This window comes from Falco peregrinus, chromosome 12 (genome assembly GCF_023634155.1).
Source record: "Falco peregrinus isolate bFalPer1 chromosome 12, bFalPer1.pri, whole genome shotgun sequence".
Classification (NCBI taxonomy): Eukaryota; Metazoa; Chordata; class Aves; order Falconiformes; family Falconidae; genus Falco; species Falco peregrinus.
Window position 1 is genome coordinate 2,755,976 of NC_073732.1, and position 24,967 is coordinate 2,780,942.

General features: G+C 38.0%; 1 protein-coding gene and 1 long non-coding RNA gene across 12 annotated transcripts in view; one reads left to right on the forward strand and one right to left on the reverse strand.

The window, feature by feature from the left end:
- The window catches only part of ARMC8 (armadillo repeat containing 8), an 86,842-nt gene that overhangs the window by 20,853 nt on the left and 41,022 nt on the right, over positions 1-24,967 (reverse strand). For 4 of the 9 annotated variants that reach the window (XR_008749338.1, XM_055816875.1, XM_055816876.1 and 1 more), the window contains 10 exons: positions 22,696-22,788; positions 19,067-19,126; positions 17,809-17,889; positions 14,428-14,503; positions 14,252-14,342; positions 10,609-10,669; positions 5,967-6,167; positions 3,317-3,412; positions 1,850-1,932; positions 1,487-1,568 (listed from right to left, as the gene is read on the reverse strand). Coding sequence is in view for 7 of the 9 variants with exons in the window: in XM_055816875.1 (XP_055672850.1) it covers positions 1,487-1,568; positions 1,850-1,932; positions 3,317-3,412; positions 5,967-6,167; positions 10,609-10,669; positions 14,252-14,342; positions 14,428-14,503; positions 17,809-17,889; positions 19,067-19,126; positions 22,696-22,788 (924 nt within the window). In the remaining 2 variants the exon portion in view is untranslated. The remainder of the gene's footprint in view (positions 1-1,486; positions 1,569-1,849; positions 1,933-3,316; positions 3,413-5,966; positions 6,168-10,608; positions 10,670-14,251; positions 14,343-14,427; positions 14,504-17,808; positions 17,890-19,066; positions 19,127-22,695; positions 22,789-24,967) is intronic. The other 5 variants (XR_008749339.1, XM_055816878.1, XM_055816874.1 and 2 more) reach the window with 3 other exon arrangements.
- LOC114013132 (uncharacterized) lies at positions 1,521-10,602 on the forward strand. 3 transcript variants are annotated; one of them, XR_008749340.1, is made up of 4 exons: positions 1,521-1,660; positions 3,733-3,889; positions 5,444-5,559; positions 8,196-10,602. It is a non-coding gene; the product is annotated as an uncharacterized LOC114013132 (long non-coding RNA). The 3 variants fall into 3 exon arrangements; XR_003555994.2 differs by lacking the exon at positions 8,196-10,602 and adding an exon at positions 5,704-5,917; XR_008749341.1 differs by lacking the exon at positions 8,196-10,602 and adding an exon at positions 5,707-5,917.

Genomic DNA, 24,967 nt, shown 5'->3' on the forward strand with positions numbered 1-24,967 from the left:
CACAAAGGCGTCTTGGTGCGCATGAAAGACCCTTGTACCGGGCATTGGTCAGGACCGATGAATTGTTAACTTGGGGGGAGAGGTTATGCTTGTGTCTCTACAGATGAAGGCCCGCGATGGATACCTGCTTGCTGTGTGCAGCCTGAGCTTAGCGTGCCGGATCATGGGAGCACCGCTGCCGCCAGTCAACCCAACAACTGATGTGTGGTCTCCTTAACACAGCAACTGAACCCATCCTGGTTTGGTGTGTCTGTGGTGCAAGGCAGTCAACCGTTCCACACACGTCTGGTTGGCGTGCCCTTCCTCGAAATGTGTGTTAACAGACATTATTGCGCAAAAGCTGAACGTACGATTTCAGTAAAGGCTCTGGGGAATGAAGGATCTTACTGAAAGCCTTGATATTTGTGATAATCTGTTACCTCTGTATAATGTTAACCACAAGAAATTGATATTGTTGGCACTTTGAATGTCGATAGTTGTTTTTATGTAGATGCTAATGTAACAGGAGGCCATGATGGGACCATGGCATCCGCATAAATCAACACGTGAACATGTTGATAAGCATAATGTGCTTAAACATAATATAGCTTTAAGATGAAGCACGTAATGATGTAGTTGATTTATGCAACAGATGGGAACGTATTGCAGCAGCTCTTCTCTTAGCCGGAGCAGCAGCAGGGAAAGCATTAGAAGAGTTAAATCACCTTGTTTGTTAGGTAGTTTAGAATGAGAGTCAAACCTCTAGCCTTTTGGGATTGTTAGCGGATGATTTGCCACGAGTACATCATGCGGTTTTACAAAACAGAGCAACTACTGACTTTTTGTTGTTGACTCAGGGACATGGCTGTGAGGATTTTGATGGCATGCGCTGCATGGATTTAGGTGCCCCATTGCAGCAACACGTTATCAAAATCCGAGAAAATGTTGGGGGTTTTGGCATCAATTCACTCAATTGGCAGGATTGTTTGTTTGTTATTGCCTTGTTTGCTGTCGTGTTTGCAAAGGGCCCTGCAGCGCACAGCAAACCTGGTACTAGTTGTTCAAAAACAAACAGGGGGAATTGTAAGGGTCTGCAGACAAGTTAGTTGACTTTAAAGACTTAGTCATGTACCTTTAAGACAGCCACAAAAATGTCAAATGTAAACAGGATGTGAAAAAACGGAACTTAGAATCGCAGCATACAGGCACCTACAGCAACAGCAAATAGCAAGCAAGAAGACGACGACAGGAAGCCTATCAGGGTCTGACACATGTACTATCTAAGATATATAGAGCAATATGTAAAAATAATAAATGCCATTTTGGCCATTTTGTCTGAATCCAGCCACGTAGATATAGTGGTTTTGAGCCCATCTCGACTTGCGTCGCCACATCTAGGTAATTTCTATTGTGATTCTACAGAAAGACATGCAAATTGAACAGATACCACATCCTGTTAATGGCACAGAACACTTCAGTAGCTGAGACTTGACTTTTCTTTACTTACCTTCATTAAAGGTTTCCATACAGCATGATCCTGAAAACTCGTCCTGAGCTGCTGTACAGAACGGGACAAACTGTGCAAACATCTGTAATGGAAAAGAAAGCTTCATTGTGAAACATACCATACACTAATGTAATATATACATTGCTTCTACACAAAGATTCAGCTTCGATTTTGGTAAGTATTAGACTGTAAATTGCAAAATGAAAATATTGTACTAGTCCAGGATAAATCTCCCCCAATAAATTTTCCAACAGTAGAAATTACTTCAGATTAGCTTTTGAAAAATGAGCAGAAATTCTAGTAAGTGCAGCATCAGACTTTGACAAGACAAAAGTATTTGTATGAATCAGAAAAGCTTCCTACCTGACTGCAGCTAATCGCACCTTGATACCAGATTCAGACAAGCCATTAACAATACGGTCCATCATATTTTCAGTCTCAATGATCTGGAGCAAAGAAGAATTAATGTTATATGAATAATAGGAGCATTTATGAGTTTGGTTTTGTCTGCAAGATTTTAAATATTGCATATAAGAACTAGCTAAAAACAGCAAGACACATTCTCTTCCCAGATGAAGTGGGAAGTAGTGTGTACCTGCAATACCGTTTAGGACAAAAAATAATCTATATTCTATGCTCCACTACTGCTTTCAAAATTATTTTATTAATCATCAAGGAAGAAGAGGTTGTTTTGGATTTTATATATATAATATGAATTACCCTTGATGTCATATTAAAACAAAAGAGAACATGTGTGAGTGCACACAATATATATAAACTACAGACTAGAGACATGTTGAAGTGCTATCTGCCATATTTAGACATGGCCAGCACAAGCACTTAAGACTAGGATAAAAAGGAGTTAATACCAAGATGAAAGATGGCACTTGTATATTAAATCAACTTTGACAAGTACACACCCACCACTTATTAAAAACAATGCTTGGATATGAAAAATAAGGATCCTTACTAGTAACTAAGTTCATCTTTGCAACAAAAGAGAAGTTGATAGGTTTGACTTCTGGAGATCCTGATTGGGTCCCCGCTGATAAATCTTCCTGCTAGTTATGTTTTCAACATTTTTCCTGCCTCCTTCCTGTCCATACCTTTCTTCCTTCTGTTTTCCCCCCTTTAACCAGCAAATAAACTGAGAAAATTCTCCTGCTTCCTGTACTTGCCATGTTTCATGTAGTAACTCCATGATTAATTTTAAAAAAATGCTGCTTTTAATCATTCATTGTTTAATTTCCCTCGACTTCCCACACATTAATTTTTAACTATACCAGCGCTCCAATTATCCAGTCTCTTTCCTGTGATGTTCGGAAAGAGTTTGTTCTCCTTCACGCCCACTGCTCTGTTATGATAGTGCAAGCCCCCTTGGTCACTTCAGAATCGTGGAACAAATTTTGACTTTTGTTTCCCAATGTGATTAGACTTTCCAGTTTTATTTTTAAAAACAAACAAACATTTGTTTTATAATAGGATACCTGACAACAGAGGTTTATTCTGTCCCTCAGAACACAAGTTTCATAAATTACTTGTATGCCACAATATTCCGTATGAGTAGCAAGGACTGCATGATGTTGAAAGACAATTTATTGTGAGAAGGTAGTTCATCACTCTGAAGATGTTTACATAAATAAACATTACTCTTATATCTTGTTATGGCAAGACATTATTTTTTGTTAAAATCCCACGCAAAGAAAGTGCAATCCAAAAGTTATATTAATGTAACAGAAATACAGCCTTCTCATTTCAACCTATTTACACCACAATGAAAAACTTTCAGCTATGCCTTTGCCGGATCACTAGCGTTTTTCACTGGCTCACCTTTTTTCGGATATCTTCATCATTTGCTCCCAGGGAAGCATAGAGCTTGAAAGCAGCCTGGCGCAGTTCATGGGCATGCTTCAGATCATGGTCAAGCTATTTAAATAAAGCACAGATACCAAATTTTGACACTAAAAAATTACAGGTGTGATATTCTTATTTGTTGCAAACTAGTGCTTATCTACTGGGGTTTTGCCTACCACACCAAGGGCAGCCAGAAACTCAAATGAACTGCTGTTCTATTAGCTCACGTCCACATTTACCAACTGAACACAATTGAACTTAAGAATATGGTTAATCTCCCTGCTAAGTTACAGACAAGGCAACTTAAACAATCTGAGGCCAAACCACTTGTATTAAGTTACAACCCCATCCAGATCATATTCAGGCAAAAACTATTCCTATTTACCCAACAGAATACAGGAACAAGCCAGCAGAAGTAAAAGAATTGGGAGAGCATCAAAGGAAGTTTTATCAAGAGCATGGAAGCAAAAGCAGGAACCAAAGCCAGTCTCCTAAATCACAGGACCTCTATCTTAAAGTGGATGTTCGCTTCCAACTTCTGCTGTGAAGGTAACACAGGAGGGTGCAAGCTGTCTAGGAGGATCCTGGAAGGTAACTTCTTAACACCAGTGCTAGAGGGGTGAATTAGGGTGGTGCACTACTGGATAGGCTGCTCACAAATCAGGAAAAACTGCCTGGGGTTATGGTAATTAATGGGAGCACCAGCTATAGGGATCATAAAATCCTGGTGTTCAAGTTCCTGAGAAGGGTGAGAAAGGGAAGAAGCAGAGTACAGAGCCTCGACTTCAGGAGAGCAGACCTGGAGGAGCAGATGGGGTGCACCCTGGCTTGTTCAGCCAAGAGAAGAGAAGAGAAGGCTGAGCAGAGACCTAAGAGCAGCCCTTCAACACCTGCAAGGAGAACATGGAACCAGACTCTTTATGGAGGTGCACAGCAAGAGAAGGAAAAACAATAGTCAAATTGAAACAGGAGAGGTTCTTACTGGATATAAGAAAGATAAAAATTCACTACTAGAGCAGTCAAACTTCAGAAGAGATTGCTCAGAGAGGTTGTTTAATCTCCATTCTTAGCAGGTTTTCAAGAGTCAACTGCACAAAGCCTTGCACAACAAAGCTCAGCATTGACCCTGCTTTGAACAGAAAATTAAGACTTTCGGACCTCGTCACATTTGGTCCAGTGAGAATAATTCTATGATTCTGTACCAAAGGGTTCCACAAAAATATGCAATATTTAAATTCTAGACAAAATGACAGAAAAATGCTAGTATTAGACAGCAAAGCACTGAAATAAAAGAACTGTCAAAAATTAAGCTGTACGAGTAATTCTCTCTGGTGCCTCTATATCAGAGCAGAATGTACTATATTATTGTTAAAAATATTTAAAACAGACAAGTACTCTGACAGAATCCTCATGTAGCTTTTACCTTACAGGGTGTAATTCAAATCATTCTTTACAAAGTAAGCACCCTGGTTTCCCAGCTGACTGTTTTTACAGACTTTCTGAACACTCACAGCAATGTCATAATATTTATAATTGCCCCACTCACATTTGGAACCTAATCATATTCGTGATGCTACAGCCAAATTCCATTACTCCCCAATTGGCTGCTAAACTTCCTTCTGCTTATTTAATTCTATACTGCAACTAATATTTTTTTATATATAATTTGTATATTTACATAGAATTCAAGGCAACTCTATATGCGGAATCAATCCCATTCTTTAAAAGTAAGAAGAGAAATGAGTCTACTTCTTGGGCTAGTTTCAGAGAAAAACCAAGGCTCCGTAATCCATTTTTCAGGGGTACTTTTTAGAAATCAGACTCAGTAATGAGGGGGTGGGAATAGGCAATGGGTATTTCCCTGTGCAGAATATCAAAAACAATCTGGCTTCTGAAGTTGATTTATCCACTAGTGCTTTGGAAAGTGTATGCAAATCTGTAAAAAAAGTTCACATATGAGAACTCCTAGTACAACACCTATGAAACTAAGTCTCCAAGGTATATCTGGTCTATCTGGTCTCTGTCTATTAAACCATTTGCAAGTGCAGATAACTCATATTATGCAATGCTACAGGACATCCACATATTTTTCTGCTTTAACAGAACAGACCGTCTCTGAACTTAACATTTTTCACAAGCCTGACGCAAGAATTTAAGCTGATCTCTCATCACATAGACTGTTATTCTTTTATGAAGCTGAAATGTACTGGTTCCTGCAGGTAAGCCTTTTAAACTCTGCAAAGGAGAAACGTGACAGATGTCTCAGCCTGATACTTGATTGCTTTCGCTGTAAAATGTAATGAAACCCGTATGGTTAAGCTATAATAAACTACCCATAACCCATCTCTCTGCCTTTGACTTAGAAGAATGGCAGCATCCTTCCTACAGGCTGGGGAGTCCAGATAACCACAACAATTTCAGTTTGAATAATAAAGACTCCAGAAAAAGCAGTGAGCAAGCAAAGATTTGGGGACTACATGCAGCAGAAATCAAGTCCTATTGGACCTCTGTGGTCACCTTTCTATTGAAGAACCCAAACAGAAACTTTAAATAGAATAAAAAAATATCCTGAGCCCATTCTTTTTGCACATTTTTCAAAGCTTCAGAACTGGGTAAGGAAACGTACCCTCTTGATATCAGTGATTGCACTCACTGAGCTGGGATACTTGAAGTAGTCAGCAAGCATGACAATGAGGTGGTCGGTAATGCTGGCAATTCTCTGGAGCTCCACATCTGTTTCAATCAAATAGGCCAGTGTTTCTGCTCCTTCTACTCGCTCCTCCAGCAGTCTTTCCTTACTACACATTCGAACCAAACATGGCAGAGTCTGAAAAGTTAAAAAAAAACAACAAAAAAAAACCAACAACCACCATGGTTTAGTGCACCTATGTTCATAAGGAAGCTCACAAAAAAAAAAAAAAAAGAAAGAAAAAAACCCCAGCTATCCTAGAGCAAACTTTAATAATGTTCTTTAGTGCCATACCTTCAGAAAAAAAAAAAGGGTTTTTAGTGGTTTTAAGGACTACACACAGAAAAATTGTTCAGGCATTACTAAGTATACAGTAGGCTAATTTCAACCAACTTCTCATGCAGTCAAAATTATGCAACGTTTAGAAGTAACTGTGGTCAAAGCTTCACAGAAGCTAAAAAAACCCAACCCCAAATCCCCAGGTTTATTCTTACTACACAAGAACCTGAAGTACCCAATTCCATCACGAAGTACTTGACCTCTCCTGCCCTTCTGCAATCTAGGATTGACTACAGACAATGCAGTCAAAAATATTCTCAGGGCTTCCTTGACCCATGCTGCTCCTAGGAGTAGCAGGGAAGGAAGAATTACTCCTAAGTAGTACATTTGATCAACTAGAGATTAAGTCCACTTGGAATCCAGGTCCATCCTGCCTTACCCTGACATACTCTCTAACTTGGTTCCACTCACAGGGCAACATTTTTGTCATACCTTCTCTACTTTAAATATAAAAAACAATCAAATCTTTCTTTACCTGAAGCTCAGTGAAAAGCACTTAACTCTGGAAAGACCAGTTCTCCAGTGGTTGGGACTCTGTTCACTCAAGCCTCACCAAACAGAAATATGAAAATGGATGGGGAAGAACATCAAGGGTTTCGCTTGTGTAACTGCAGCAACTTCAGCAGAATTACACTAGTAGAAAATGTTTCTCAGAGTTATGTTTTTGGGGACCTGCAATAACATTTATCCATTGACTGTTCAAATTATTAAATAGATAATAACTTATCTCCATTCTACAGGTAAGGAAGCAGAGTTACAGGACTTGCCCACATTTATTAAAAAAACAGATGCTACCACAACGATTACCACTTGGGTTGTTAATCTTGCACCTAATCCAGTGAGCCAAAGCACCTCCTCTCTGTGATCTGTCACTTAAGACATCAGATAAGACCTTCAGCCTTAACAGATGAAAACTGGTTCTAATAGCACAGACACACCCAAGAACCTCCTGCTTCCTTAGGAAGTTCGCCAGAACTCTTTAAAGAGAAGACAGTTGCTCAGGGTTGGTGAAATTAAGCAGCCCTCAAACTACCTCGTTCCAAAAGTGAGATTTCTAGGATATCTTGAAGTTTGTTCAAAGTTTGCTTTAAAAGCCTTCAGGTGTTTAATTATTACTATACTTTTTCATCTGCAGAATTTAGAACTGCACCATGATGATTAAACATCATCAGTTTCAATTACCAAGCTGGCATAAGGTATATTAAAAACTGAAGGTAGCATAAATAAAATCATGAAAGCTGAACATAAACTCTCAAAAAATTAACATTCAGGTTGAGTAAGAAGGAAGTAGAATTCCATGTCTAAGTCACAAACATACTGTACTTCCCAATTCTTTCCAAGGTCAAATATCCTGAAATTAGCTATTTCTTGGCATCCAAGGGCTAGACATTGTTAAATCACTGGCTGCAAGCACCCAAGAAACAGAAATCTCACACTTCTCAACTTTTAGCAATCCCACCTGTTTAAAATTAAACAAAATCAAGAATTCCACAGGACACATTTTAACTGTTTCATCACACCTACAAGTCAGTACAAGGTAATTAATGCAGAGGAGTAGGGGACTGTACTAGAGGTGTAAGACGAAGAGCCACAAAGCACACCTGATCTTTTCTGGCCAGCAGATAAAAGTCTGAAAATGGACAATAAAGGTTGAATACTTAATTCACAATGGTATTTCTGGGATATCATCAGGGCTACACAGACAAACAGTCACTTTGGTTATTAGGATTCCAAAAAAATAATTTCCCTTCCAATCAAATCCATTATTTATCAGCTTCCCCTGCCTTCTCCCCACCCTAACTCATTTTATTTTTTCACACGTTACAGGCCAACCCACAACTCCAACTGGACAATGAAAATAAATCAAAACCATTTTGAAAAACATATCCCTGACAGTCCTCTAAATAAAGGAAGTTTGATAGCAAAGGGTCAAAGCTCTCTTCAATAATTTCTGAAAACTAAAGGGGGCATCGCTTTGTTTTAGTTCACCAGAGGTCAAACAACTTGTGACTGGATCTACCACAGACTGAGACAGTGTGTTATCTTGAAACTGTGGGCTCCTGGAGTGACCCCAGAAGAAAAGAAATTACCCTGCACTGTTTGAACAAGAAGGCAAGGTTCTGTGCCTTCCTTCTCTCCTCACTCTTTAATCTGCTCTCAAGCATTACAACAAATCTTAGTCCACAACTTAAAAAGTTTACTTGTGTTGAGAAGCAGCTCCCAAGAAAAAGAAAGTGCTCCTGTCGCTGTGGACTGGCAAGCAAATCAGCTCATAATAGCCTGAAAGGACGGCAGCAATCCATTCAGCCCACATGGCAGGGCAGGCGTAGCTCCACGCCGGCAGTTAGCAGGCAGCTCCCAGCAATAACCCACCTCTAGCTACGGCAGCAGCCCCCTGTTTCCTCCCCCCAGAGCAGAACAGTTCCGGATCCCACATGTCCTGACCAGGACATAGCCCACGGTTAAGCAGACAGTGGAGGATTTCTCAGGGGAAGACATTTTCAAGAGAAGAATGAGGTTTGCAGGAGCAAGATAGCTTAGGAGCATCGAATTGTAGCCCTCAGTCTGCAGGTGTTGTAAGGAAAAAGAAGAGAAATCAGGCAAGTGGAGTGTTGATTTGGAAAAAAGGTAAGTAGGAGAACGAGGGAGAACACAGCTTGGCTTCCTCAATTGCTGTAAGACCAGATACCTGCGCAGAACAGATGCCACTATCAACACTGGAATGAATTGCATTTTGGACTTCCTTGTGTCAAAAGACAGGAGGGATGGGCCTTTGTCTTGGCCCACATATGGATTTTTTAATCTGTCATTACCTGGAATGATGAATACCAACATCCCAGTAACAAGAGCTGTAGATACGCCAGACTCTGCTGCCATGGATATTGAAAGGAATTAATATGCTTTCTTATTGAAGTATCTTACACATAACCTACTCTTTCCCCAGCGTTACTGAAGAGCAGGACTAAGGGCCAGCTCTTGAGCCTCTGGTGATAGTTTTCTGGTTTAAAAATGTAAGCTTGCAGGAGTCATCTTCGCACCAGACCACAGTCAGAAGGCACCGATCAGTAGCCTTTGATGGTGAGCACCTGCTGCTTCAAGCAGTACACTGGAGCTATCTGCAGCACAATCTATGGTCAGGCACATACGTACTAGTTGTCTGTTCACAAGAGGATCTGAATACCGCAGCGGGGCCTTCACAGCCAAAGATAACCAACTTTGTTATTAAAAAACATTACTGGGTCTGAAACCATACACCACCAAACCTTGACAATGACTGCTTTGCTGATGAGACCCTTCACTTGCTAAGACTCATTCCAAGAGCACATGTGGTCTCCTCCATCTTAGTACAGGGGCACACAGGGGGGAAAAATATTTTTTCAGGCATTTAAACTGTATTTCCTTAAGTCTGAATTATGTGTTATTCTCTGGAACAAAGGATGCTAAAAACACGCTAAAAGCTTAGGAGTCTGCCAGACTGCTACAGTAATTATCAAAGAAAATGAACATGTTTCCTTATTGCAGTACTACAGTAATACTTCAATATCTCATGGAGAAACAAGCAGTGTTAGTATTCTCTGATCTCTGGCTGATATGCTTGCTCATCAACAGCCTTTTTTTTTTTCTTTTGACTGAAGTATGACTATTAAGAGATTACATTCCTATGGCATTTAATGAAATTTCCTTTACTGAATTTCCTTAATAAGTCACATGTAGTATAAAAATCAGTATTTCAACATGAGTTTTTGTTTCTTGTATATAACAAATATCCCCAGCCAAAGTATGAAGCAGACACAAAAAAACCAGTGAAACCTGAGAAATCATCTGCTCATAACAGACTCCATGAATAGATGTGCAAGTATTCTGACTACAGCCTTGTCAAATAAGCTGTCAGAAGACAAACCAGTACCTTGTTCACATACAGAAACCAAGGCAGTAATATTGTTTCTGTGTTACTTACAAATGGTTACTGAAACGATTACAAGCCTCAAATGGATGTGTGTCCCTTTCAGCATGACTATTTAAAACTTCTTCAAAAAGCCATGTCACCATAAATGCTTGAAGACACAAAGGGAAACTAGGGTACTATTTTTTTAAATAACAACATCAGGAGAACTCGGTGCTTTGAAACCTTCAATGTAACAGATTTTTGTGCTACTACTTATTTATACAAGACACACAAAACCAGGATAGCCCTAGATGAGAAAAACATTGTAAACAGAAAACTGTTTAACCAGCTCACCTTAAGAACGATGCAAGAATCATCTGTTCGTATTGCTCCAGCTCTGCACATGGAAGTAAGGCTGTAACAACATAATAAAACATACATTCACCTATCACTGGGGTTTATGCACTTAAGACACTGTAAAACAACCAAATGTACTAATGAAGTGTACTGCCCTTTGTTCTACCATTGGTTCAAATACATTTGTACTTAGTGGACTTGGGCACACGAACGAACTACTACAGGCGTACTTTTAAGCACGTTTCTAGTACCAGACATCCTGCTGAAGCACTGATCAATACATACACTACACACCAGTCAAAAAAAGGTCTAATCATCAAACCCGATTGATCCACAAACCTTTTTTACCTACAAAACCCCCACAAACAAACAAATTAAGATAAAGGAGCCAATATACATAGACCTGTCCTTTGCTGCACACAGCAGGGGCAAGCACTTAAAACAGTCAGGAGAGAATTAATGCAGGGTTGGTAGTCTGACAGCTCAGTCAGAAACCATTCAAGCTTTGCATTAGCCTAGGAGATGCAGTATCATTGTGATGCTTGTCCACAGGCATACCTTAACACTCTGCTAGAATAAACGCATCCTTGCTAATGATAAAGTCAGTTAAGTGTCTGACAGTGAAGCAAACCAGCATTTGTTCTTTATTAGACAACAACTTAGTGGATATGACAACTCCAAGGTCTCAAGCTACAGTGTTGACACACATCAGACAAATGCATAAGTTGCTTTGTTAATTTACCTGTACATGTGCTTCAAGCTACCAGCAATGCAAAAGTGGTTTACCTTTACACGGTTTATAGTTTTTCTCTTCTCTGCTACAGGGAAGTGGAATGAAGCTGGAGGATAACTTCTCTGCATTCAGTGCAGAAACATTCAAGTAGCTTTTGAACTAAGCCACTGTAACTGGCTTTTATCATGCCACAGCTGAGGTTAAAAAAGTAACTGAATTTCAGTGAAGGTGACTTCAAACTAACACAGTTCAACTCTCAATTGGGCAGGTTAAAAGCATATATAAGGTTAATTATAATTGCTCAGCTAAGAAGCAGTAATATGCTAACATGCTGTAACCATAGTGTGTTTTACTGTATTCCTGAGCTCTTTCCAAGTGCCTAAAGAGAGTTCTTTCACCTCTTAGAAGGCGAGATCACTGATCCTGTTCCAAACCTACCGGCGACAGACACAGCTAAAAATCCCATAATCAGAAGTCTTTCAATGTATTATTTCTCGGAAGATAAAAGATAAGACTTGACTGTTAGCATAGAGATCATTTTATAAACTTTTACTGCCCAAAAGCCTTGCAGCTGACAGCAGGAAATACTCATTTTCACACCTGAACAATCAGGAGAAAAGCACCCATCTTGCAGTTGCCGTTTAGTCAAGCTAGACCCTATTTGCCAGAAAGTAGCTCTATTTCAAACGTGAAAAAAGTTAAAAGTATTTTTACTTCAGGTAAAATTGGCTTGGCTTAGCTGGAAGCAATTCTGGTAATTTTAGTAGAAAAGGTTACTGCTCCACTTGTAGCTGCAAATCACTCTCCCAAGAGGCTTACTGCTCTTCCCTCTGTGCCAACACTACTGCTCAACTGAAGGATCTTTACTCCATTTCCATCAAGAGGTATAAACTTGAGCCTTCCAGGTCTATTTCAATTGTTGAAAAACAAAGGAAACTTCGTAAGATAGCTTTGTATGCCTTTAACAAAAGGCTTCACAAATGCCTAAAAACCCCCTTCTACATGTGCATTCCATGGACTCTATTAACAAATCAGAGAGGAACTGCAGATTAATTGACCAAAGCTGGAAAGGCAGGAGTGAAATGTACTTTAGAAGCAGGGAAGAAAAGGTACCTGAGAATTTCACCTACTACTCTCATTAGAAAAACAGAAAACAGAGAAAGTCTGACTTGAAAGGAATCAAGTAGGAAATGGATTTATAGAAGAAAAGCCAGTAAGTCTTTGCAAGACCCCAGGACTGTCATGAAACTGAGGCCTTGACTGTCCTACTAAGAAGGATGACTGCCCATGGACTAATTAGAAACCCAATCTTAAACTCAAGATACTGGTTTGTCTTCAATTTTCCTGCAATTTTCTCTTTCGCTTTTCACCACATCATTTTCTTCCATGCTTTCAAAGGTCCACTTGAGCCAAAGTACGGCAAAGCAACTGCAAACGATGGGATTGTCTACACAACTCCTTCCAATTTGAAGGAGATCAGTAAAGAACACCAATAGTCCTGGGAGCATTCATCCCAAAATAAGGACACAGTCCAGAGCCAAAACAATTCTTTTTAACTCCAACCTGCCTTCGTGACTTATCATGCCTTATATCTTGAGATAATTTTTTTTTTAAAAAAATAATTAATACTTAATTCTGTAGGTATTCTCTGAATCCTCAAAAAGACATCAATCAGAACTGAGACTGCTGCATTGCAGTTAATTTAACTTGCCTTCTTCACTAAGCCACCTAACAAACCAGTAAAACCAGACTGCATAGACCAACTGTGGTTGGAAGGAAGCATAGGAGGTCCCCAGACAGACCTCCCATGTGGAGTGGGATTACTTAAAACAACCCCCACACAATAAATATCTTTATAATTGCTTTCATGAATGGGTTAAGTCATCATAACCTGGCAACATTACAAAAGAGACCATCCCACCTACCCCACTTGTTCCTCACCCAGAACCTCAAGACCTTGCACTGAGACAAGCGTCAGTGAAATTGGTGAACTGAATCAGAGAACCCACTGATCCAGGTCAAAAATAAGCCATCAAAACCTAAAAGATTAATCAAACAATACATCAGTGGCCAAGCTCTTGAGTTACATATAATTTTAGTAGTTTATAGCAATGGGTAATTTTATCTCTTTAACCCCCTGAAGTAATTTATTCTGTTCTTATCAACACAACAAAAGGAAAAGTGTCTTAAAGGGAATCAATTCCCAGCTTATGAACTAAGTATAACCCTGGTGTCGCTATTATGGAACTTGGTCACATTTTATCAAAGGGTAGAAAGACATGAACACACAGAAATGTGCCCACACCAGAAGGGAAAGTTTGATTTGAACTATAAAATTAATTACTAACAGTCATTCTGCTGTATGAGCACATGAAGCTTAAAGAATAATCTATTTTAATTAAAACAGTTGGGAAGAGGGATTAGCTCTGCTCTGTCATTTTAGCGCACACAGATCTCACCACACGCCAGTCACCTGAGTGAGCCCTCTGAACAGCAGTGCAGCAAGGACATTACCTTGTACTACACGATGATATTTCAGTATTGTACTCTGTAAGGACATACGATTGACCACAGCCTATTCAAAGTAAAACTCTTAATAAAATCCAAGCTACTTGTGAAAATCCCACTCCAGCTTACGAAAATCCGTATGTCTGAATACATATTCCTGACAAAACTGCTGCCCAGGAACGTTTTTTTCCCATTTATGTACAGCAAAGAGTGAAGGTTATGCTATAAAGATTATTAGGTGAGAATCACTTTTTCAAGGATTTAGGTAATGCAAATAATATCTATAATTATTCCTAAGATTTTAGCCCACATATTACTTTGCAACAAGCAAAAAGGGAACAGTTAAAAAGTAAGTATTAAATTGCATGCTATTTCATTCTAATTCCTGACAAAAATTACCATTTGGCTGATGTGAGCTGCATTTCAATTGGCTTGTCCCTTTGTAACATCTTCACAAAAATCTGTGGTAACAATTCTCCATCGACCGACACTGCAAGCAATGAAAGAGAACTCCAAGTAATTTTAATTCAGCCAGTCAAAGAGTGTCAAATAAGCAACCACAGCACTATACTTACCATTTACAAGAGTCATTGATACCTGTGGGTTTTCAAAGGCTAGAACTGAGAAGCATTTCAATGCTTGCATTCGAACCTGTGTAAAAACATAATGTATATGAAGTACAAATGTAATACTAACTTAAAAGCAAAATTGGTCTATACTGCTGTATAGGCTTGTAGAAAAATAATTCTGTGTAATGGAAAAGAAATACAGATGATGAATAAAAGGCAGATGGAACCATCTAACTCACACCTTAACTCCTGTGATCTCCCTGTGGGAATTATCCTTTTATGTTGTAAACTATTTGTGAAAAAGACAAGCAAGGATAAAGCTTGGGTAACTAGACAATCAGAAATGCTGGTCTTATTTGTGATGCCTCACAAATGTGCAAACAGCAACAAAAGAATGGAAGTATCATAACAATAGGACTTTTTCTTTCCAGCACTCCTAAGTACGTAAAAGAATCAGAAATACATGTTGAGATTTCTACTTCAGAAGCCTTTAAAGGTAAATTTAATAAAATGTTTGAAGAGTTTCATCCAGTTGAAGTGATTCTGAACTAATATTAAGACAAATATATACCATAAGTTTTATTGCCAAGACACAGCCTCAGGTATCACCTGAACAAAAATGTTTCACAAACTTCAAGCTGGATTCTTCCTCCTCCAGTCCAAACCCATGTTTCGGTTTAATCGAACAATGTTTCATGCCTGCCCAGTCACACTAGGCTATGATGAAGTCCTTGTAACTTCTTTTTTGACACAGGGAAGACCACCCACCATCACCCTTCCAGACGGAGAATCTCAGATATTAGCCTTCACTTTCTATAGCTACATATATTTAAACTGTATCCACCTCTTTCCATGTTTCTGTTACCACATTCTTAGTGTGAAAACAAAGCTAAGTGAACAAGATTTTGACCTCAAGAATCCCATCACTGCAGAAAGCACTTACTGCAAGTTAGGTTTAGATCCATCCCACCCTCCTCAACAAAAAGTCTTAGAAACACAGAAGTCTAAAGGTAAACAACAACAGCAAAGTCGGTAACACTTTTGTGCGTTAATTTTACAACATCCAATCACAGCCACCGTATGATCTCATCAACAGTAGCAAAGTCTTAGGAGGAACAGACAGGCTACCTGGCTTCAGAACAAAAGCCTTGTTTGAAAACACTTCTGTTACTTTTCAGACAATCTAATGAATACAGTGTACGCTTCAAAGCGGCAGGAAGCAGAGATTATGTATCAAAAAAGCACTGAAAAAAGTCGAACCCACAGCTCAAGAGCTGTATCCCTGCCAGAAGGAAGTCAAAGACAGGGGGCAGTAAAAGTTCTAGTGACAACAACTGAAATCTAGCTGGAGGTTAATAATTTTATATAATATTGTTCTATTAATTATGATATTAAAATTATTATGATTACTATTTTCTTTACTAGTAATGTCTACCTCAGGCAATTAGTTCAGTAGATACACAAAAAACAGGGAACACAAGCACTTGGAAAAGTATGTAAATATGGCCTTGAAACCATTATCTGCCATGCTGCTGTAAAAGCGTAGTCCCTTGGTGTTAGACATGTCGCCCACAGTGAAGACACACATTGGAATGATGTAACACATGGGAAAGATACACTTGGCTTTTCCTGTTAAGTTCTTATCCAGCTGAATATTAAGAAACCAGATAGAGAAGTACGAGAATGAGATGGCACGTATTCTACAAAAACTATCAGTTACATTATAAGTCTGAGAAGGTCTAATTACCACAGGGCACTAAGAAAGCAGCTAAGAGCACGATGAAGCTGTTAATCCCAGGAATATTAACAGAGGAAATTGTATGAAGGGCAGTGCAGTACCTGGAATGTAAAGGTCTGCCCAAGCTAGCAAAGGAGGAAATAGAGAATACTTTATACATCTCTCCAGTAAGATAGGACTAAATGTATATATATTTTAATGCAACACTAGACATATCTTGTTGATGGAAAAGCAACTTGAACCCTTCACCTTGCTCTGATTTATTTATTTTAAAGCAAGTCTTTGAAAAAAATTAGGAAAGATTCAGAGCCATTAGAAAAGGTTCCAAGCCAAACATAGCTTGGAAAATCCACCTTACGATACAGGGTTAAAAACGTTCAGCTAATGGGAGAATTATCAAAATGTTGCCTGATCATAGCAAAAACTATTTAGTACAGAAAGACAAAAAACCCAGAAGTTTAACAGTCTCATTAACAAAACACTCAAGACCACATACTTCCTACTGAATTTATAAAAAAAAACCCCAAAACCAAACAAAAAGGACATGAGATTTAACAAGCCCCTGGAACAGAGCACCAAGCTCCCCTTCACTTGAAATTTTCTTTTAAAGACTGGTTTTCCTGCTGAAAGGTACTTAATCAAGATGTTCTGCATTAGGTAGGAGATCAAAATAGACAAGCACCATTATCTCATCCAGTCTCAACCAACCAGCAAATAACCTACTTTCAATAAAAAAAAAGGCATGATAACACATTAGGTATTTTGTATTAGATATTGTAATAAAAAACTCAAGATAAGTTTGGATACTTTGGAAGTGTTTCTTATTTTCAGCATGACTACATTCATATTTGATGAGCAGGGCAGTGGTGCATAAATTGATATGTTTGTAAGAAAGTCCATGAAAGTTCAACTGCTTAAGAGATGATAGGATTGGCTTCAGACAGATCTCATTTATTTGCATTGCAGACATCCGTTAACCCTCAAAAACCCCACCAGACAGATGGGCCTCAGAAAGCATTTTACACACTCCAACATTTTATTAAGTAATCTGCAGCAGACTCCTAAGGTTGTGCTCAGGATCTGAACTTTTGGCCTTAGAATGAAAAGAGCTAGCTGACCCTCCTTGTCACCACACTACAGGTACACATGATGCTTTTCTCCAGAGTCGGTACTTCCAGATCGTCCAGGACAGACTTCCAAAACATAACAGAGAATGGAGCTGAGACTCCAGAAATTCAGTGGGCACAAAACACAGGTAGCTGGTGGCCTCCACACCTTCCATGTCCAGGTTTTCACAGGTAGGACTTCTGTTTAGAACAGCTGACATTTGCTTCTTTCAGCTTAATTTCTTTTTCTCGTTTATTGTTTAACAAAGTAGAGCATTTTTATTGGGTTGCTAAGTGACTGTTCTCCTTTGGATCAACAACAGCCAGCTCTGTTTTAATTAATGGTGTTTCAACTTTATAAAGCACTCCAAAACAATAGGTCTTGTTTTGATAGAAATCCACACAAGTAAAAATAAGTGTTATTCTAGAAATATATATTAATCCTGTTTATAGTTTAATTTCATATGCAGACAGTTTTTATAATCTCCGTTTTGTTTCCTTTCATAAATGTATGTAAAATACAGAATAATTTTAATGTCTTACTTTGTAGGAGGTGGAGACTAACAGATGTGCAATATTCTGAACAGCTCCATGGTTAAATAAGTTTGTCTGGTGATCTGGACCCTTCAAAGGAAAAAATAAAACACAATTTATTTTTTTAAAATAACACGTAAGAGGTTTCCACTATCTGCAACTTATTGTCATGTATTTAAGTTAGATTGATGAACATTTACTTTGTAATCAGCTTGCATACCAATTTTTTATTTTCATTAAGTCCAACTCTTATAAATTTATAGCATTTGTCCTTTTCCCATAATTATTTCCACTCTTTTCTTCAATAGGCAATGAAATTAGTTTTCACAAATGAAAAAACATGGATAGAGTACTTATGTTTCTACACTTCACATTGGAAACAATTGAAAGCTCCTGATTTTCTCTACAAATCATATAAAAGATCCCCAGTTACTAATGTCTTCTTCACTGGTAATATTAAGCATTTTCAACAATTTTAACTTCAGAAGAGAGGGAATTAATTCTGAAGCTGTTTCCAGACAGAATGTGATAGTGCTTTGAAAACAGATTCATGTTTTCCTCCTACAGATTATTTTAGTTTCAAACATATTTACCCATAAATCTAATCAGCCATCACCCATTTATTGACTTCAAGATCTAAGTCGGCAATGGCTGACAACAATATTTTTTTCAAGATTTAAACAGCATTTGGAATTAAACACAAATACTGAATTTTGCAGTAGAAAGGTCTCAGAACCTCTGTAGTATGACAAGGCTCGATGAGGTTGGAAAAAACATGAAATCTCAATGAAGCCTGCAACCCTCAATAATCTCTTGTGAAATCTGATCTGTGACTTACAAACATCTCATTAGAAGTAGATTCATTACTCTAGTACAGGCTATGCTCAATTTAAATTCAGCTTTTAGAATGTCATAGCATTAATCATACCTCAATGCATTTTCTTGACTAATCTGCCAGTGAAGAAAGTATCTTCACTCCTTAATCTTTTGTTCAAACCCAGCTGAGTTTATGGGCACATCCATACCCCCTAATATGCATGAGTGACTCTTCATTTTCACATCTGAGATTAGCTGAAATCAGATTCCTCTTTTATTCAAAAGAACATTTTTAGAACATCTCTTACCTCTAAGAAAAAAATGCGTTAAATTACTTTTAGATGTAACATATCTGGTGCTTTAAGAGATGCTTCAGCTGCCACTGCCACCAAGAGCTTTCTACCAAAAAATGCAATTAAAACAGCATGGTTGAAGTAGGAAAACAACTTACATTGGCACACAGAAGTGGCTGAGGCAATGATTTAAAGCCGCAGCTATGCCAGTGTTGAAGCTGAAGAACAGATATTAAAATACGTGAAAAAAATGAATGAAATTAAAGTAAAAGAAATCATATCGACCTAGATAGTTCTAGTAATTCACAAGTATTAGTGATTTGTCAATGAGATGCAGACAGTAAATTCTGCACAAACAAGACAAATGCATGTACAGAGATGCCACTTGGGTGTATTCTGAGTTGCATAACTAGATACACATGAAAATATCTGATCTGTACACATTGTTTGCACATACCAATCCAGCTTGCTTAATGCACAATCAGATTAAGTGCTAACCCGTAAATAGGGACAGTTTCAAAGATAAATGTGAAAACTTGGTGATACAATCTATCATTTCCAAGCAGCTCAGGCACCAATTTAATAACAAGGCCTTCTGCTTTTTTCTCCTCGTTGGTTATACCAACAGAGTTCCAGGAACCAGTCCTATTATAGTGATTTTTCTTCCTCCAAAGTGACTGAATGACATAATATTTCAGGAATAGAATCACACTTCTTGCATGACTTTCCATCATAGAATGTCATTTTTCAAGAAAGCAGAAGGATAGAACAATGTAACAATTCATTGCATAATGACATTTTTAAAGTAGATATCTAAATGCAAATGTACCTTGGTTCAGGGATCCAGTACGAGGCCTAAGATCATGTAAGAAAATATTCTCAGAAAGGGCTTGGGAGGAGGCTGCCCTGATCACAGGCTTTATCCTGGATCTTTCCCAGACACAAGATTTTAATTTTCAACTGGTGGTGAAATTACTCCTTATGTGGAGATGTCACCACATTCAGATGTAAGTTCCAGAACTATCTTTTCAAATTATTTATACAACCATGTGTTTCCAAATGCATACCTTATCTTTTTAATTTGATCATTAAAACAGTAAAGCTTACCACTCACATCACTTCCTCTGAAAACAAATCAACTGCAATAGAGAGAATCTTAAAAGGAAATTTCGACTTGCATTTTTAGCATACCATGTACATCAACCTGATTTCAGTTTACTTATTTGCTCGTATGTTGATAGAATCCTGGCTCCATATGTTAAGTACTGCATCTGCTCCCCCTGTAAATCAACACTTTGCCTTGCTTAAGATGGCTCTTCTCCAGGGTCAATGTTTTCCATCAGTTAATTTTAATTAAAATGCAGCGAGAAGCTGTAAAACTAAGCAGTAAAAGTGGAAACCAGGAGCAATATGCTAGGAAACTGAATTAAGGATTTCCTAGCTCAAGGGAACAGGTCTGAGCTTTCCCAGGGAAATCCGAGCAGCTGAGAAAGAAAGAAACCTGAGAAGCCCAATCAACCAAGACCCTGGCCAGGGAGAGAAAAAATGGATGTACAAGATCTAAGCAGGAACAAGGAAGGTAGGAGCTATGATATGTCACTATAAGTTTAATAAACAAATCTACTAAAATGAGGAAAAAAGAAAGAAAAGCACCAATACCTCTTAGAATATATGCTAAGCCTTACCTAAATACGAAAGCTTATAGTAACTTATTTCTTCAGGAAAAACTTAGAAAGGTTGTCTCACTCATGGCCTTTTGGGGAGGAAAATGGAGTCCTCATTAAAAATATAGTGAATACTGAATCTTTTGGTATTTAGTGGGTGTTTTTTAATTATAAGAATGTACTTTGCCTATCCATATATATCAGAACCTGCAAATTCTGCTTTGCTGCATTAGACATATTTTGTTATGTCTTAAAACACTAATTGACCTTAATAATCAGACCTGAAGCCCAAGAACTGAGGAAAAAAAAAAAAAAAAAAGAGGGGGCATTTTAGGTTTTTGCTGAACAGCTGTATTTGCCTAGGCAAAAGAAAAATGAGTTCTTGATCAATTTAACATTTGTGATGATCTGTTTACTCAACCTCAAATATTTCTTTTGTTATGCAGTTGTTTATTCTGTAAATGCAACTATTTCCTAATACTCATACCCATCACCCTGTTTTTCTTGTGCATTCACACAATCAACTGTTTCTTTCCAAAAACTTGTTTTCTCAAAACATTCATTGTAAAATTTGTTCAAGAGAGATCTGGGGGGCGGAGGAGGCATTCAAAACAGTGTAGTGAGTTCACAAGACCTTCCTTACTCTATTCTTGTTAAGTGACTGACATTTTCTTTGTTAACGACATATTTGATATGTTAAGTCACCCAAAGTTAATGGAACTACAGGGAAGTAACACACTCGGAAAAAGATGACAATAACTGTTGCCACATTGGATTTATTACCTGAAGCTACTCAGTAGTTCTCACATAGCCAACAGGGTTTATACTGCTACAGAGCTAACCCCTGATCATATGAACTGACTTCTATACCACCCTATAGTCAGTCCTATGTTACCTTCTTGTAAGCCAACATGGCACGATTTTTCATCTGTTCAAGCTACTCAGCCTACTAAGGAGGCATCCAAGGGCCGCTTAAACATGAGATGCCTCACTGGTGCACTTTTATTCTCAAAATACCAAATTCTTTTTCCAATATTAGCTACAGTTCTGAACTTTCACAGTCCAGTGTAAGATTTTGTCTTAATGTTTTCTTTAAACAATTCTATAAATTTAGCAGCTGAGTTATATTTTTATATCACACTAACTCTACAGTTTTCAGTCCTCAGTTTCACCTAACAGAAGAAACACAACTGGATGAATGTACACAAGTAACAGTCAAGGTACAGAAATATACATTTTTAACAAAGGAATAATTCAGAGTTCCAGAAGGGTCATTGTAAGTGATAAGGTAGAAAGGTGTTTTTCTAGGTAAATACTTAAATTCATAAATTCTGGAACTTTTTCATTTGTTAGTCTGGGAGGTAAATACAATCTATATTATTTTAAACTGTTTATAAAAGGTAAAGATGCTGTAAAAATCTAATTTCCTACACTGAATTATTTTGATATCGTTCCCATATAACCCATGGGTACAGTAACTACCGACAAAACTCAACAATAATACAAAAAGCAGTGGTGTGTGGAAACTTGGGAGGGTGGGGAGGGAAAGAAAAACCTCAATGTTCGGGGTGGAGTTGCTCCTACTTTTAAATTAGTTTTCCTTTATCGAGAGAATTGCATTCTATAGCAGGAATGAACATGCACCTGGATAAACCTGTAACTGGTACAGCTTAACTGAGAAGAGCATTTTTCTTCCTCTCAAACTACAGTACCTCTTAGAAAAAAATTTCCAGGTTTAGAACAGCTGTCTTGAAAGCAGTACCAAGACCTCTGCCAAGGGATGCTCACACTGTCTTGAGACTTCCAGAGGAAAAAAACCTAAAGCCTTCTAAAATTTATACTGATAATAGTGAGGAATGATATTCGCCTAGATGGTTGACTTTGTTTAGTAGCTAAAGGTATAAATATAGACACACTTTGTAAAAAAACTTATTTGCATATTTTGTTTTACTGTAGAGAAATATGTATCAACCCCAATAAATCTGTCAGCAGATCTAGAGCAGTAACAGTACAGTCATTACTGTCCTAATGTTCCTGCCACAAAAGGCAGTATCATCTTACACAGTTTCTTATATGCCAGAAACACAACAAGTTGCATAAAGAACATGAATTCTCTTTCTTACTTTGCAGCAATGTGAGAAGATCTGACATATGTATTCTTGTGTATATCGAGACCTACTGAGCAGTGCCATGAGGTGGGAGATAACTGTAGTATCCTGGAAACAAGTGAGAAAAGAAAAAAAAAAAAGTATTAACACTGTATTTCAGCATAGTTTCTTCACAGTTTGCTACTTAAAAGAGTACTGCTGATTCTGCATTCAGTGTTCTCCTTCCACTGGAACCTGTATGGACACAGGCCAAGACCTTTGTAGAAGTACAGGAGAGACTTTAAGGCCCAATTGACAGTTCAGAGCCAAATCCTCATGCAAAAAAATAAAAGGTCAATGTAAGTTAGATATAAAACTTCTGGGATTTGTCTCCAAAATCTTTATTTCATGAGAAAATAATAAAATCATCGGGGGAAAAAACATACCAATTGTAAACATGGTCACCAAAAACAATTACTCCAAGAATTGTCTTAGTATTTTCTTACTACAAGTGTGATTTACTTACCGATTAATTTCGGCTCTAAGTAGAAAAGAGCAGGGAGAGGAACAAGGTGCCAGGCTGAACAATGCACACTCCACCTTGAATTCTGTGGCACTCACTTTCTAACAGATTTATGTGGGGTAATAATTTCCTTTGTCTTTAAGTCAAACACACACTATAGATGCTATTAGTACACAAGACTAATGACAGAGAATTCCAAATAAATCGGCAAAAGAAAATCATTATTCTGAAGTTCCCTTCAGAAAATACATCCAGTTACTTAAGCTCTGTGGTAAGTTATAAAACCACAACACTTTAAAGCCTTCAGTTACTTTTACCAGCACATTTTAGTGGCTGCAACTGCAGTGACATTAAAAGAAACATTGTGAGATAAAGAAAGAAAAAAGAAAACCCACAAGATAAACAGTGCTGAACAGAGGAGATGACAAGACTGAACGAGTCTTCCTTCCCAAAGGACTTACGCTATACTGGCCGTATATACAAGTCACTCAGAATCTTGTTTCACCTGCAGGATGAATGATGGATTGCAACCCTCTGACTAGGAAGAGGTTTGATTAGAGTAAAAACTTCATGCTCCTCAGCTACTCCTGCAGTAATGAAAGTAGCACTAGCCTGATTGTTTTAATCACTCTTGTTTCAGAGATATAAAGCAGTTTATGAAACGTTTTATTTCACAATTACTTGGGAAATTTTCAACCACACTTTTTTATATTAGCAAAATAAACATGCATAAGTCTCTCTTATTTGTATACGTATTTAAGGTTAGGCAAAGCTTTGCAATATTTATATATATATAAATATATATAAAAATTTAAAAAATTCAGCAAACTAATTTTAGAAAGCTTTGCTGCCAATGATCCAGTCTTCTTATTCTCAACAGAAAACAACAGGACAACAGATCCAGGAAACACATTGAGAATAAAAATAACTTGTTTCTATTGCTTGTTTCTCAATAACTGGAAAGGATCAACATGCAACAGTCTTATTTGCCATTTCAGTATGCTACTAAGGGGAAGTTACTTACTAGAAACTGGAGTTTTTCCAGGTACACCAGCTATATATCCATGCTCACTGCATGCTTATGTGCATAGGAAAAGCAAGGGACAAACTATACTAAGCAATATTCTTCGTGTCTGGTCAACAGTAGCTTCAGCTATTCCTCTGCCTTTACACATAGTGTATGTACAAACACATCTCTGTTTCTTTGCAACTTCGGAACCCAAAGGCCTGCAAGTAACTGGTTCAGCTGCAGGGCAATAGTGGAAAATAAATCTACAGGTATGTTGTAACAGCAGAGATGGTCATAACCGTAATGAAGGGTCTCTTGACTCTCCCTGACAGAGGTAAGCCTGCGGTGCTGTGTAAAATAAGTGGGTATTGAGTTTTGGGTGTATGCCAAGCAGAGCAGCAGACTCCCATGAGAAACCAAACAGAAGCAGGCCAACCTTGTCCTCAAAAAAACATGTTACAACCTTACAAAAAAAAATAGCAGGTACCCAAAACTAAGTGTTTCTTCCTTTGAGCTAAAGAAAAACAAGTTGACAATATACCCAGAATTCTTCTGTGTTTTAACACATTTGACCCATTAAAACAGATTCTTGTAATTTTCTGTAAATGTTAGACAGCTGAAGATATCAAGCCACATCAGTGCTCAAAACTACATACATATATATATATGCCAAGAGGCTTATCAGTGATAAAAGTAAACCTTAAACAAAAGGATCAGGAAGTCACGAGGGTAGGGGAAAGAGAAAGGAGACACATCAGGAGCTTCAAAACGTAAGA